Here is a 16,335-nt window from a genome sequence, read left to right on the forward strand (position 1 = left end):
GGGCAGCACAAAGAAGTTGTAAATCCAACACAAACAGCACATCACTTATAACCACGGATCTCCAGGGCCCACGGGGCGGTGGCCCTTTTGACACTTTGAACAACTTTAAAAGTGTGTCTGTTTTAGCTGAACTAGATGATTATGTTTTTGAAAGGACTCTGTAGAACATGATTGCATGAGCCTGACAAGCGTTTACATGCACGTTGATTGGATTATCAATCGGTATAAACCACTCCTCATTCGGAATACGGTTTCATTCGGATTGAACTTAATCCGATCATCATATTCAGATTGGCTTGTGTACCTGAAGCATTTTTACTCCGATCTTTATTCCAATTACTTTTGTCCTATGTAAACATAGCTATTAACACCATCTATGAGAAGGCCCAGCAGAGACTGTGCCTCCTGTGGCAACTTAAGAAGTACAATATTCTGCTGGAGTTACAGATCATCTTCTACACTGCCGTCATTCAGCCTGTCTTGTGCTCACCCATCACTGTGTGGTTCAGTTCATTCAAAAAACCTGACAGGTCCAAACTTCTTCGAACAATCCGAGCTGCGGAGAGGTACATCTTAAAATACCTTCCATCCATTCATGACCTGTACAGGTCCAGGGCCAGTAAAGGGGAAACTTAAATAGCTGTTGACCAGGTAACAGCTTATTCAAACTTTGACCATCAGGGCGGCGCTACAGAGCACTGATGGCTCAAATGAGTGGACACAGAGCCAGTTTCTACCCCCAGTAGAACCTCAGGGTTTGTGTGGTGGGCTCTGGTTTGTTGGCCTGTTTGGTTCATGTTGGCCCCATCTCCGGGCGGAAGGGACGATGGGTCGTCTGGTCACAAACACCTATAAGTGCTTCGATTCAGGTGCTTACAGATTCACTTCTGTAAAAAAATAAAATTAATTATTATCTTTAATCTGACACTTTATACATTTTTTATTAATTCATACTGTATATTCTTCAGTGATTTTATCAAGGCGTTGGTTGTTTGTACCTGTAATACCTTATTGGTTAGATTTGGCTGTTCTTTTTCTATCTCTCTTTGCAGGTGTAGAAGCAGACTCAGAGGATGTTATATTAATCTCTCCCTTTTCTCTCCTCTTTCTCTTTCACCTTTTCTCCCTTTTAGCATTTTGTCTCATGTGTTTCTCTCCTTTTTTCCTTCTGTTCCCTTCCCATTTCAGTGTCCGTTGTACATGATATAGTCCCAGCATAAAATCTAATACAGCTTCTTGCATACGTAAATCATTCGGAGTACTATGCCGAAAGCAGTAAGGCTCCAGTTGTGAAAGTAAAATCTGTTGGGCTCTTTTTGGCATTGAGACAACAATTCTTATTGCCACATTGTCAGACAGGTCACAAAAAAAGCCAAAAGAAGAAGAAGTAAGGTTATTCAAGTAACCTTATTGTACCACTAATGCACTTGTTGTACAGTTGTGACTTATCAATAGGGAATGCTACGGTGACACCCCAACAAAATTGCAAGAAAAATTTATAGACAGAATAAACATAAATTAAATCAAGGATCCACCTTTGGGAGCAGCTCTCTGCGCCGGTTGCAAATGAGTGCTTTTTGTGTCGTTCTTCATACAATCAGATTAATTCCTGCCGATCAAAGTCACTCAACTGGCAGCTTAGATGTGCAGATGTGTATGTCACCCACACATAATGCCAATGGAAGAGTCTCAATACAACAATGAACGAAAAGACAGGACACTATGGTGGCAGCAAATAAAAAACTTGGTCACTTATGTCCAAGGTAATCATTTCATAAGGCTTTAGCAATAGGAAGTAAAATGGATAAAGAAATTTTGACCTGACCAACAGACTTAAAGGAGAAGTCCGGTCATATTCAGAATTCAAACTTCTGAAAGTACTTTAAATATAAAATTATTACATAGCCTACTGTTCAATCAATGATCAGTTCTTTTAATTAATAGTAATTTTCATTTGAATGTGCTTTACTGGAGGCATCCATATTGGTCAAAGAACAGTACTGCCATCGCCCAGTTTGTGACGTCATGGTGCGGTATCGGCTGTCGAGCAAGTCCCAATGCTCTATCTGGTGTTTGTCACAACGCGCTATTATCCAAGATGGAGACGACTAGTGCAGTATGCGTAGCAGAGAGTAATGGATTTAATAGCGACAGCGATGGGAATTCCGTGGATTTATCGTCATCATTTGATAGCGATTTGGAATATATTGAAGACTTTCTTGATAGCAACCTGACTTTTGACGAAATCCAGCCATACCAGTTTGACCCGAGGAGACCAAAAAGGGACGATGTGAGTTGAATCTGTCTGCTGCGTCTGTGGTGTTGTGGAAAGGTTAAATAACTAATTTTTTTTTCACTTTTACTCAATGTATTGCAACATCCAACTGTCATACACATGGGCATTGTTGCTTTAACAATTGCTCTCCCGAATTTCAATGGTGAAGTCCTCTCGAAATCCGAAATAATTGTTGTTGATCGCAGGTGTGTACAATAGTTCCTGTTGAATTAGCTTGTAAAGCGCCGAGAATGGCCCTCGGCTTACCGCACCAGAAGACGTCAGGAGTGACGTCACTTCCAGAAGATGTCAGGAGTGAGGTGTTACCATATTTGGCCATAAATGGCCGCTCCCAGACTCAGTGATCGCAACGAAAATTAATACTTTTATGTTTTTACTGATTAACGCAAAATTCATTAAATCACCGCAAACATATTAGTTTTAGGTATAGATAATGATCCATTGATTCTTCCTTGCTGACCGGACTTCTCCTTTAAAAACCCAGCAGCAGGCAATTGACTGTGGACAAACACCCATGTTATGTCAAACACAGTTGGATACCTGCACATCACTTTAGAAATCCTTTTCATTGTTTTCTTTTCTTGCTTTTACAAAGTGTTGGCAATGACGTTTTACACCTTAAACATCTCTCTGGAAAATGCTAACTTTGCCATGCTGTTGGAATATCAGGACGTTGTGTGACTCCACCCACCCTGCTAGGGTTAATTTTTGTTTTCTGGTCCTTACCCTCTTTCCGAGGTCCCCTCCACCTGCCCTGCTCAGGTAGATTTTTATTTTTTTGGAGATTGTTTTGTGCATCTGCATTCACCCTTGAGGGGGGTTCTGTCATGTTCTGGTCCAGCTGTCTGTGTGTCTGCCTCTGTTCCCAGTAATCAGGATCATTGGCAGCTCCTGTGATCCTCTGCTGCAGCGGAATCAGCTTCAGACCTGGACTGTTTCTCAACCACAATTCTAGCCAACCTGTTTGAATCTGTCTGCATAATCCAGTTGTGTATGCCTGCCTCACACACCTGATTCCTTCCTCATATTTTCTGCTTGTCACCTCCTGTGGTGAGCTGCAACATTGCCATGCTCATACTCACCTCTGCAGAGGTTGTCTCTGCCTGCGCCAAGGCTTTTTTATTTTCAATATACCTTTCAAAACGCACTCACCATGTTTGGCTGAATATTGGGTTTACTGCTTGTCAGCGCATAAATATATGTGAAAGTTATATATTTCAATTCATATGTTGCTTTTTTCAGAATAGCAAGATAATTATTTCCAAGTTTATGCAGCAACAGAAGGTAAAAGTGTTGAAAAATGTAATTGATTACGTATTTATTTATTAGCTGATCATATCATTAGAATGTCATGAAAATTGAATAGAATTTTTTTTTTCAGTAATTCCATTCAAAAAGTGAATCTTGTACATTATATTCATTCATTACACACAGACTGATATATTTCAGTCTTCCCCATGATTGTGTCGCCTACAGAACTAGACTGAGAGACCATTTAAAGGCCTTTGCAGTTGTTCATTGGTTGTTAGTTAAAATCATTAAAATTAAAAGAAATAAACACTTGAAATATATAAAAGTTTCACTTTTTGAACTGAATTATTGAAAAAAATCTACCTTTTCATGATATTCTAATAATATGATCAGAACATGTATGTTCGACTTCAGTTTAACGTCGTGTTGTAACCCCCAACCTTTATTTAACCAAATGTTAATTACCAGCAGCAACAAATTTTAAAGGAACTTTATTGTTTAGGAAACCTAAGAGAGAGCCCGAGTCAGCATAAAAGACACTTTAACAGGCTAGTTTTCTCAAAATATCTCAGCTGCTTTCTCTAAGCAATTCTTTAATGACCACAAAAGTTTGGCAAATCATGGATCACTCAAAATAAAAGTTGCAATGCTGAAACAATTTTGAAATTCAACTTTGTAACAGGATAACTGCATTCTGGATTGTTACAAAAACACCAGGATTTCAGCTCATTCAATTGTTACCAGTTTTATGCAATAGTCTTATATATGGTGTGTTTTAAAACAGGCCAGAATAGGAAAAAGAAGCCTCTTACAAAAATGATAAACTAGAAATAGGAATGCAAAGAGAGGCTGCAGGGCTCACAGGCCAGAAATATAAGATAAAATTAATCACACCTCATTAGCATGCAACATTTTGCAAATATATGGATGCAGTTCCCCAGCACAAATATTCATGGGTGGTGTATTTCCCCCCCCCCCCCCCCCCCCCCCCAAGTGCATTAAGGGATTCATTTTCATAACTGGAATAAAATTGTGAAAGTTTTTTTTTTTTTTTAATCAAACGATATGTCAGCTTAACATGACTTGTATTACTTATTTTAATAGTGAGAACAGTTGCCTTTAGATTTATGGCATATAATACATTTCTGTTACAACTTGAAGTAACACGAACGGATTGGCTGACCTTAGCGAACGAGAGATATCGTTGCACGTTAATGTCCAAGAATCACTAGCTCAAAACTGTTGTTGCCATGGTAACTGCAAATTTTGTTATTGGACCTTGTATATCATTGTATTTTGCTGCTGTTGCTGGGAAATGAGTCAGGCGGCTGCTCTCAGTCAGAGACACACCGTCTTTCAAGAATGGGGAAGGGGGGGGGGGGGGGGGGCTTTGACATGCTCTCTCATTCTCACCTTTTGCAGATGGTCTTTTTACACCTGACCAGCACCTTTAAACGCACTGAACAGAAGCTAAATGTGTCGCTGCAGAGAGACAACACCCTGTCCAGCCTTGACACATTGCAAAAGCCACTGTCTTTTGCTGCATCTTTTGCAGCATTATTGTGTTATGGTATTAGTGTGTATATAAGCACATCATGAGCACTGGGCAATCCAGAGTCAGATTCCTCGTGTTTGTACACATACCTTTGCAAATAAAGCTGATTCTGATTCTGATGGGGAAAACTGCTTAAAATAAAGCGGTCTGGGGTTACATCTTGTTCAGAAAAAACATCGTAAATGATGTATGAGTCACTGGAATGTGAAATTGACTTTGACCTGCTGCCATGCAAGGAGGGATAGCGACTAGAATATGTTGATCAGTTCTTCGTGCTGGGCTTTGCGTTGTCAGGTCATAAAGGCATCAACTAAACCACCCAATCACAGCTGTTCTCTGAGGAGGCTTGAAAATCTTAAACACCCTGTTGTATCAACCTTACAAAGATTGTCTGTGAACGCTCTCAAGGAGACTTATTGAGTATGAAAAGCTGAGCGAGGGTGAAAATGTTATTACAAAAAAAAAACATCCATGTGTGGCATGAATTTGTGCTCACTGCCTTTGCTCTGATACCAAAATACAATCTGATGTGGCTTTTAGAAGTCACTTAATTAGTAAATGCAGTCCATCTGTTTGTAATTCTATATCCGGCTGCTCTTTGAAGTTTAGAGGTCTGTTAGGGAACCTTAGTGAGCATCATGAAGACCAAAGATCACAACAGAGAGCACAGAGATAAAGATGTAGAGAAATTTAAAGCAGCTTTCGATCTATGGAAAGAGTATAGCACAACTGTAAAACCTACCAAGACATGGAAACCCATGGAAACTGACTGCTTGTGAGAAGAGAGCAATACGAGCCCCATGGTACAGTAACTCTGGAGGGTTTGCTGGACAACTACTGGTCATGCACTTCACACATCTGGCCTTTATGAAAGAGGGGACTGCAATCTTTTCAGTCACTGTGAAAAGATTGCAGTCTACTGTATAGTCTATACTGCCTATATGTTCACTTTTAATTACATTTTTGAGCAAATAATTGCACAATCTTGCTCAGAATTCCCTATAGCTACTGCTGTTTTACACTGTTATGGATTGTGTTTGAATCATTCATTTCTCATTCTTTTTTTAACATTTTCAAAAGGGGCCTAGTCTGACTTTACAAATTTCTTGGCCAGTAGGTCACTCTGTTGCATCCAAAGGTTTCCCAATCAAATCATCCCACCCTGTTGGCCTATATTTTATTTCTGTGTTTTACACTTTGTTTTTTTCTGTATTTACTAGTAAATGGAGCACTTTTGTGTAGATTTACCATATAAAGACTTTGAGCTGAGGTAAAATATTGCACATGCATGCAATGAGTAAACACGGAGAAGCAATGGAGCCGAGGGAGGCAGCAACGTCTAGCAGAGGTGCGAAAAGAAAGAGGTAAAGTAACTCTAACCCCGTAGATCAGGATTGTCTTTGACCACGCTGAGCTGCAGGACACTCTACAGGCTCTTACAGCTGCAGCATCAGTTGTTGCCATCTTGCTTTCTGATAATTCTGCGGTATTGTCGGCAGACAACAATATATGTCTGCTGGTCGCGCCCGGTGCAAAGTTCTTTTCAGACTCAAAAAGGACTAAGTAAACACTATCAGGACAAACGCGTGGCATATATTGTTTTATTTGTAGATGACTATATGTTTGTTGTGTTTTCTTTTTGTGGTAAAAATATATGAATATGACCCCTTTATTTCAAGTGCTTTTGCTGTTATACAAGAGATTATTTCTGCTAATCAGTTTTATTTCTGCTAAAACTGCTCTGTATTGTTCTACTGTTTTCTTTTAATTTGCCAAGTTATTGTTAAATGAGAGGGCTGCTCTAATTTGGTTGTATGCTTTCACAATGCAATGACAATAAAACTATATATTTTTTTTCGATAAGACGCCCAATTTGTGGTTTGCCAGACGCCATGTAGGGGATACAGCAAATGTGAAAGAAGTCACTCTGATCGAATAAGAAAAAAAATATACCAACACATCCCCCTGGCAAAATATGGGGTGGCAACCTCATGGGGATCCTTTTATTCAGAAGGAATAGAGAAAGTGATCAGAATCAACGAAAAAATAGCATAAAGCCAAAGCTACAATGAAATACTTTAAATCAGAGATCGTGTTAGACTTGACCCGTCAAAGTAAAGATCTCAATTTGATTGAGAAGTTTTGGCAAGACTTGAGAGCTGATGTTCCATCCATTCTCACAGAACATTGGGGGAAACATTTTATTTATTTTTTTGCTCCTTGTGCTGGTCTATCACACAAACTCCCAATAAAATACATTTGGGAGGCACAGTCCTGAATGAAAACATGGTAGATGTCTTATTAAAGAAACTTGAGCTTTCTATGAGCTACAGAAATTACAAAAAAGAATTAAATATGCCAAGAAAAACGTAGAAACACAAGTAGAGATGTTTTCAAAACGAAGACAGAACAAAGCAAAGCCTTCTGCTTTCCAAAATTCATTTAGTACTTTTTATTCAATAAATGAAACAGAATTACATGTTAAACCAAAATCTATAATATATATTCATGTGGATCTGGTATCATGTTTAAATGACAGATATGTCAATAAGACGAGAATGATGCTAATCTTAGTTTGGGATAGAAAAATGCATTTTACCTGCAAAGATTAAATATAAATACTCACATGCCATTCAATAAAATGTCATAGCGACTATTTTCTGAATGACAAATAAAACAGTACAAATAGTATGCATATATACACTATATACTATTTGTATACCTTTAACATGCTTGTCTATAATTTTCCTTCTAATCTCCAGAGACAACTCTCTCCTTGGCTTCCTGTGATCCATGTTCAGTGTGGTCCACACCACGTCACCAAACAGCACAGTGACCACCAGTAACCCTTTAAATAGACAGACTGACTGGTTAGACGCTTGAAGACGTCTCTAATTAGAGGACACATATCAGTTTAACTTGTCCCTATGGTCGAAAAATGTCTAGGGGTACCATCATTTTTGTCCCGGCCTGTTTCAATATTTAGTTTTCAAAATGATTCTGATGAACCACAATCCAAAAGCAAAGTCTGATTCTGATTAATCTGTCAGTTTCAAGTTATGTCAATGACAATTGTGGGATATTCTTTGATTAACAGGGGGGTACCAAATATATATATATATATATATATATATATATATATATATATATATATATATATATATATATATATATATATATATATATACACACACACACACATATACACACACCATGGCAAAACAAAGAGTAAACTACTCTGCCATGCTGATATGTAACAGAGCTAAGCACACACAAATGGAGAAAACTGCAGAATTCTGCAGCTGAAGAGAAGTCAGACTGAGTATGTTGAGTCTGTTTGTTGCCGGGTTTTTTTTGGCACAAGTGGCTTTTTTCTGACAGTAAACTGGCCAGCAACAGGATTCATAGAGAGGGGGAAGACACACAGCAAAGGCCCACGGGCTTGGAGTCGAACCTTGGACGGCAGCGTCAAGGACTGAGGACTTCAAACATGGGTCGCCTGCTCTACCCCTGTGCTACCACCACCACCACGCCCACACCTAAATAACTTTATGAATAATCCATTTAGGTCTCAAAAGTGCTCCTCCATCCTTAGGAAGAGGGAAACCTGCCAGTGTGTCGAGTTGCTCCCTGTAAACATGGTCCAAAAAGGAAGAATATGTTAGCAATTCAAAAGAATTAAATTTCAAAAAATACTTCTCAATCCCAAATAGAAGCATATGTGCACATTTAGTTTGAATACATGTGATAAAATCTAGACGTACCCCTGAGTATCGGGAGAAGTTGGCATGGGCATAAAGGAGGACAGCGATGTCATTATGACCCGCCTCCAATGCAATGGACAGGGCTGAGCTGTCATCCTGTTCACACATAAAATAACTCAAGTTATGATGCATTGAATTACAGACTGTGTTAAAAAAAAACTGTAAAAGTTTTGTCCCAGCAGACACACTTCATGGGAATTCTGTCATGTCTACTTCATTTGAGCACAATTTGTGACACAAGGCGGGAGGCCTCCTCTTCCTAGCTTGAAGCCAGCCTGCTGAGAGGGAGCTGTTGGGAGGAAAAGACTCACACTGTCGGTGAGGGTGGCATCACAGTCCGGCTGTGCCAGCAGCAGTTTGACAATGTCGGCGTGGCCATGCTCGCTGGCACACATCAGCGCCGTGGAGCCCTCATCGTCCTGGACGTTGACTTGCGCGCCCTGCGCCAGGAGAGCCTGAACCATGTCCATCCTGCCGTGGCTCACAGCGAGCATCAGAGCAGTCTGACCAGCCTGCAGGGACAGAAGTGGAACTTCTGTTGTTCAAACTGAGCTTTCAGATTTCAAGAATGTTTGGAGATGTATCACAAATTGGGTTTGAAAGTTCAAACGGGCCACATTTCTCACACTTAAACCTAATCTAATCAGTTGGTACGCTTTGCTGGATGATATAATAGGTAAATAAAAGGAGGTTTTAAGTTTGGCTGTTTTTTTTTTGTTTGTTTGCCTGCAATTCAAACAAATTGCCTTTTCTCATGGAAGCACGGGTTACCAGGCCAAGAGAAAAAGAAGCCTATGCTTGTTACAGCCGTCACATGTACAATGAGCAGCAAATTAGAAAGGCGACCATGCTCGATGAAACTTAAAATGGATCGCAGGAGATTCTCCACGACAAAATAAATAAATAAAACAAAGGAATGCTAACTTCTGAGGGACCTTGTTTGCACTGGATCTTATTTAGGGGTATCAGATTTAAAGTGGCTGAAAAACAAATGCCTGCAACACTTTAAAGAAATTTACCTGTAAAAAAAAAGTGAAAGGCATATATCATTTTCCTTCCACTCATGATTATGCACTAGAATGTGTTAATCTATCTTATAAGATCCCAATAACATACAATATATTTGGATATAGACACTGTCAGAGTTCTAAATAAATTGTTAAAGCTCATTCAGCCGTAATTTTTGTCAAATATTTTTAATGAAGGCTAAAAATGAGTAAAATTGTGCTACAAACTTGTACAAGGAGCAAAGAGACAAATATTCAGAGTTTCATCTTCTTCTTTTTTTTTTATTTAAGCCATTTTAATGCAATGGATTTTTGCTTTGCAGGCCAAAAATGATGTGAAAACACACATTTGGTTGCAAAGCTACATTTTCATCAAGCATGGTTTCAGTTAGACACAATTTTGACACTCCTCTGACCGCACTCAGAGCAGTCGTGATGGCCGGCGCTGACCTGGATGGCCTTGTCGTTGACGTCTCCTTTTGTGAAGAGCTGCTCCACCACCCGCATGTCCTCAGGGCTTTCCACAGCTGCGAGTACGGCCAGCATGACGGGAGTGTAACCCGCTGTGTTCTGCCGATTCACGTCGCACATCTCTGTGACGAGGATAATTAGAAGATGAAGACAGAAGGAACAAGAAAACAACAATTTAAATGCTACAACACGCTGACTGCATCAAGTTTCAACATCGCCCTCTAAGGCAAGCAAAAGTGTCAAATCTAAGTCCCCTACAACAGGTAATACTGTTGTTGCAACGTCTGCTGATACAGCTGCATGATTACTGCAAGCTCTCACTGAAGCAATGATTTATTTACACAGTAGCAAAGATAAAAAAACATTGTTGCGTTGCAACCGGAACCTTTGGGAAAGGCCAGCTGATTTTTTGAAAGCATCAAACAACTCTGACACGTTTCAGCTTCTCGTTCTGACATTTTGCAGAGTTTGGACATGGCTAAGTTTGCCAATGTTACTGTTGATATTTCAATTCTAATCCTTTCAAGAAAGCCAATAATTATGCTTGCTCAGGAGCTAGATTGATGCTTTGCTGTGACATTGAGAATTATTGGTTGTAAAAATATTTAAACCCCATGAATACTTGTCTTAAATCAATGTTTTGAGACATGCAGCAGGGATTTTTTATTTTTTTTTATATAAATCTGTCTGCCACTTCCACTTGCATTGCAGTAACCCTGAATGGCCTTGAGTTGTATGACCTTTGGGTCTTTTAGCCAATCAGTGCAAAATGCACAACACATTATACTACTTTCGCGTTAAGAAATCAAGTGTTGTGCAATGAGATATAAAGTTTACAGAACTACAGGATTTAGTGTCTGCAGTGCACACTCTATATAATAACGTATATAATACACTTCATTCAACCAATAGATAATAAAAAAGTAATAAGACCATGTAAGCGGTTCCATATTTGTCATATCGCCCCCTTTTGTGATATAGACCAAAAAGTCCAGTTTTAGTCTCCTCTGAATCTTCTTCCACATATTGGCGGTGGCCCCAACCGGTCTTCAGGGCCTACTGTCCTGCATGTTTTAGGTATTTCTCTGCCTCCATACCACCTGTCTCAAATAAATTGGTCATGAAGACGCATCTGCCACCCTTGCTGGCTGCTAAAAAAACGATGCAATCGGTTGATTCGGGTGTGCTGGAGCAGAGACAGATCTAAAACATGCAGGACAGTGGGTCCCGAGGAACGGAATAGAAAAACCACCGTTTTAAAGTATTTATCTACCTGCATCAAGCAATTTCTTGACAACACCAAAGTTGGAGTGAGAAACACTGTAGTGTAGCGCTGTATTTCCGTTGCCATCAGCCATGTTGACGACGTGTTGCAGTACTGAGGGTGAAATCATTCGGAACGCAGATAAGTACTCCCCTACTGTTTCAGGAGACGCTAACTTGTGACTGGACACCGAGAACCACTCTTGCTGGAGTGTGCACAGGCAATCCTGCTGCAAGGGAGAGAAGAAAAAGATGTAACGGGAAAAAAAAACAACAACACAGATCTGCAAATTATAAAGAATTATTTTTGTAATGAACTCAGGCTGCATCTTTAAATTGCATCTTGGTTGCCATGTAACTGATATAAACCAGACAACAAGGCAAAATAAATGATGAAAGGGGAACGATGCATTCAAAGCTGCATTTAAAAGAGTTGCAGGCATGCTGATTCCTAGCAGCTGTTTAAAAACATACCAATTCACTAGTGGACAGGGCTGGGTCCTCGCTCAGGTGCATCTTTAAAGCTTGGCATGCAGAAAACATCCTTTCACTTAAATTGCATCTGAAAAATAGAGAAGTTAGTTTTGGACAGACCTTAGAAGAAGACTTCACACACAAACAGACTAACGAGGCTTTTTGTTGCATCATTGTAATAAAACAATGACTACTGCCCTAAAACTCATGCAGACTTTTTTCTACATTACCTGTGTTGTCTCGACAATTTCAAATTGCCTTTTGATCCTTTGTTGGAGCCATCTTTTCCTTTTTTTGCTTGCCATCCATCTTGGGAAATATTCCTAAAGGTTTCATTTCCTCGTCCTTCTCTTTCCTCGTGCTTGTGAGTAGATATTGGTTCCAATCTATTAAATCGATGCGATACACAAAATGTAAAATACAGTCATTAATTAATCCATCATGCCCAAAGACGCCAGCTGCAAAACTTTACTGGAAACTGAAGACTTACCCAGAAGTCACCTTCATAAATTTCATGCTTTTCCTGTTGCTGCTATGGCACTGGTCAGGACCCCGTTTCTTCATGACAGACCACGGCTTACAGGCGTTAGCTGACCTGTCTGGAAGTAAGAACACGGCCCTTGCCTCTCAGGACTTAGCTGCATAAATGAAAGTCCATTCCCCACACACAGAAGCAGTATATTGGCATTTGCAACATATGTCCTAATTTCACCAGTGGTTTCTTCCAAGAAAAAGAAACAACTTTAAGTTTTATCGGTTTTCAAGAAGATTTCGTGAAAACTAGCTAGTGTGAAAACATTAAGTAATGGCATTACGTATTTTGTGCTTCCTGCTGGAGAATGGCAAGAGAATTTCATCAAATATGAGTCAGCTGCTTCACCTGCACTCACACTGACACCACCTGTCAGTGGAGCCACCAAAATGACCCTTCACTTTATTTAGAAGGAGAGAGAAGTTCATGCAAAGATCTGCAGCACATGTTATACACTTTCAGATAGGCGGTCTAAAACAAATAGTAGGTGTATAGTTGGGTCATTGTCAGGTATTACAGAACTTGTGGTTTTGCCTCAGTCATTTACAGTAACTTTAGTCATTTACACTAACTTCAGTAACATCTCTAAAACAATTTTACATTTTGTCATGCTAAAACTTCAAAATTCAGAATACATTATCAAGGATGTATGGGATAGACCAGAAAAAGTAGTGCACAATTGTGAAATCTGAAATTGTGATAAATGTTTTTTTACAAATAAAAATCTAAAAACTGTGCCGTGCTTTTGTATTCTGCTCCCCTGAGTAAACATGTTGTTGAACTGTTTTTAGCTGCAGTTACAGCTGGAAGTCTTTGAGCGTAATTCTCTACCAGGTTTGTGCCTCTAGTGACTAAAATATTTGGCTCTTTTTTAGTGAAAAACAGATCTAGATCAGTTGGATTGGAAGGGGAGCATCTGTGAACAGCAGTTTTGCCAGAAATTCTCATTTTAGGTCTGGACTTTAACTGGGCCATTGAGACACACAAAAATGTTTTGACCTAGCCCATTCCATTTAAGCTTTGGCTGTATGTTCAGCGTTGCTGGTTCAATGTTTTTCTTTTTACCAGGTTTGTTTTATATTTGGCTTCGTTCCTTCAATCAACTGTGACTGTCTTCTTTATGCAGTTCTTCCATATACATTTTTGCAGTGATGAATTGAAAATGCTCTGAGATGTTCCAAGCCTGGGGTTATTGTTTTATGACCTTTTTGATATAATGTTCCACAACTTTATCCCTGACCTTTCATGTGTGTCCCTTGGTCTTCATGGTTTGTTCACTGGCAGATTATTTTTAGTTCTCCACAGAACAGCTGCATTTATATTGTAATAAACTACACACAAGTAGGCTTTATTTATAAATCATATAGCTTCTATATTTTATTTATGTACAGACAAAAGGAGACTCAATACATATGCCCGACACACTTCTCAGATTCTGATTTGTAGAAAGTGTTGAAACCTATATTTTCCCCTTCCACTTCATGGTTACTATTTTGTGATGGTGTTAAATACATTTTAATGTATTTGACTTATTTAACCTTTATTTATGCTATCTCATTGAGATCTAAAATCTCATTTACACAAAAGCTATATTGATGATAAAAACGAATAAAACAACAGTTACAAACAGTAACAATACTAATAATTAAACCATTTGATTCAGATTAAAAAAGCTGATTAAATATGACCAAACCATATTTTGTAGGAAGATTTCTCAAGTTTAAATTGATTTAGAGGAATCAACATGGACAGTTTCAGATCCTGTGTAGTGTTCCAAGTTGGTGGGGAAAATTATTCTAAAAGGTCTAATCATACTAACAGAAAACTGAAAGAGATGAAGTCCTGCCAAAAAAGTCTGAGCCTGGACTGGTTAAGTGACATGTAGGTGGATAAACAAGGCGAGAACAATCCAAGAATAAAATCCCAAAGTAAAATACACTGATGTCTATAGTTGCCAAAGATGGAAAAGTCCCAGGGGTATAAATGTTTTCGAAGGCGCTTCATTTATCGGCAAAGTCTGAGATTTTGTGTTGTGAAAATTGTATTTCTTTTCAGAACTGTACAGCAAAAAGAAAATCAGTTTAATAATGTTGCATCCATACAGGATTCTTACAGCTATCACTTCATTTAACATTGCATCATTTATAGTCCTAAAATTCACATATAGCAAAATCACTGCAAACAAATTTTTGATGTCATATAATGATTCAAAATGTCCCACGTCAAGAAGCTCATTTAAACTGAGAAAGCCTTCTCAGTCAGTTCATCCTACAGAGCTCTTTTAATTTTAGGTCCAAAGCCACAAACTGCTATGTGGGACCAGACGACTTCCAAAACCAAATATCATTCCAAACATTGCAAGTGCATCCCACATGCCAAACCCAAGGCAGCCACATTTCCTGACTCTTTAGACGAGTTTATACTGCTTCATGACAGAATACACTGACAGGGTTTCTAAAGAAGATAAACCTAGGCCAAACTGTTAGTAAGACAAAAACAGAAAGCGCTCTACTTACCTTGTAGTGTCAGGGTTGATTGCTGCTCTAAAATCTTTATCATTTTCTTCACCTCTGATTCATCACCATCTTGTTGGGAGATTTCCTGGTGTTCCTTGTAGACAGCTAAAGGTGGAGATGGGGAAAGCAAATCTGTTTGCAGGAGAGAAAATAAGAGGGAAGATTTTTTACAAGCATAAACATGACATGACTGATAAGCATTTATTTACAATAGGAAGTTTAGAGTGGCTCTCAAAATCATGCACACCCCTGTTGAAATTGCAGGTTTCTGGGACTCAAAAAGTTAAGACCATGATGAATCATTAGAAAACTTTTTTTCAAGTTTAATGTGAGCTTTATTCCATATATTTCAGCTATAAAACAAAAATGTCTCAGGACCCGCCCCTGGCGTCTTTAGGGATCTCTGGGGTATCCCTGGCCTTGGGCGTGACTACTAGCGGCCAGTTGGTCCTCCCATGGGGATTTGTGCCTGCATCATGGTGTCCACCCCCTCCTCCCTAAGATGCAGCACCACGCATGAAAAGGGTCTTGAGGAGTGAGATGATGGCACTTGCAGGTATAGTGGGAGTACCATGCGGTACAGGGCAGTCTTGCAGCCAGTGATTGGCCCTGAGCCAATGGTCTGGGGCAGAGTGTGGGGCTTGGCCTGTCAATGGGAGATGGCAGTGTGGCTGGTTTAGGGAGGGATTTGTTGTCCTACGTCTCACCCTGTGCCTATTTGGCCTGCTGGCTGCCACTCCTATGCTTCACTGATGACCTACCTCTGTGTGGGGCGTATGGTTGACCTGCAGTGACACCTGGTGCCTTTCTGCCTGTCATTGCTGGGGCCTTCCAGAGCTGAGTCCACCTGTCCTTTGCTGCTCTTGGGTGCTATGTGCTTGCATTTCTTCTACCTTCCTCGTCATGCCAACAACTGTGCAAGTTTCTACACATACACATACTAACCCATATACATATACACACCAATGCCCCAACACACAAATAATTCCAATGGTGAAAGGTTATACATATCCAGGTTACTATAACATTGATGCGGATTGCATGATCCTGAATGATCCTGTCTTGAGATATCCTTCATGTAGACCGAAACTGCCCTGGCACATGAAGGCAACCAACTTCTTTATACTGTATGCTTGTAATGCCAAGACAAGATACCAGAAAAGTTAGGGAAAAAACAGGTCCACAGTGATAAAAAAACATGATTTT

The 16,335-nt window shown here is 39.5% G+C and overlaps 1 protein-coding gene across 1 annotated transcript; it reads right to left on the bottom strand.

Annotated features, from left to right (window-relative positions):
* Positions 1-8,308: 8,308 nt before the first annotated feature.
* Positions 8,309-15,367, bottom strand: LOC105918030 (KN motif and ankyrin repeat domain-containing protein 1). The gene is made up of 9 exons (XM_021310844.2): positions 15,130-15,367; positions 12,572-12,680; positions 12,312-12,467; positions 12,082-12,169; positions 11,618-11,837; positions 10,324-10,466; positions 9,178-9,378; positions 8,867-8,962; positions 8,309-8,732 (listed from the first exon to the last, which is right to left on the bottom strand). The coding sequence occupies exons 1-9, from the start codon at positions 15,170-15,172 to the stop codon at positions 8,694-8,696; spliced, it is 1,095 nt and encodes a 364-aa protein (XP_021166519.2). The 5' UTR covers positions 15,173-15,367; the 3' UTR covers positions 8,309-8,693.
* Positions 15,368-16,335: the final 968 nt, after the last annotated feature.

The sequence above is a fragment of the Fundulus heteroclitus genome, chromosome 8 (genome assembly GCF_011125445.2).
Source record: "Fundulus heteroclitus isolate FHET01 chromosome 8, MU-UCD_Fhet_4.1, whole genome shotgun sequence".
In the NCBI taxonomy this organism is placed as follows: Eukaryota; Metazoa; Chordata; class Actinopteri; order Cyprinodontiformes; family Fundulidae; genus Fundulus; species Fundulus heteroclitus.

Excerpts from the sequence above, each read along its gene's own strand:
- LOC105918030 (XM_021310844.2), bottom strand. The coding sequence starts at position 15,172 with ATGATAAAGATTTTAGAGCAGCAATCAACCCTGACACTACAAG. Across the intron at positions 12,468-12,571 it reads TTTATGAAGGTGACTTCTGG|ATTGGAACCAATATCTACTC; the intron begins GTAAGTCTTCAG and ends TCGATTTAATAG. Across the intron at positions 9,379-10,323 it reads TCAACGACAAGGCCATCCAG|GCTGGTCAGACTGCTCTGAT; the intron begins GTCAGCGCCGGC and ends CTGTCCCTGCAG.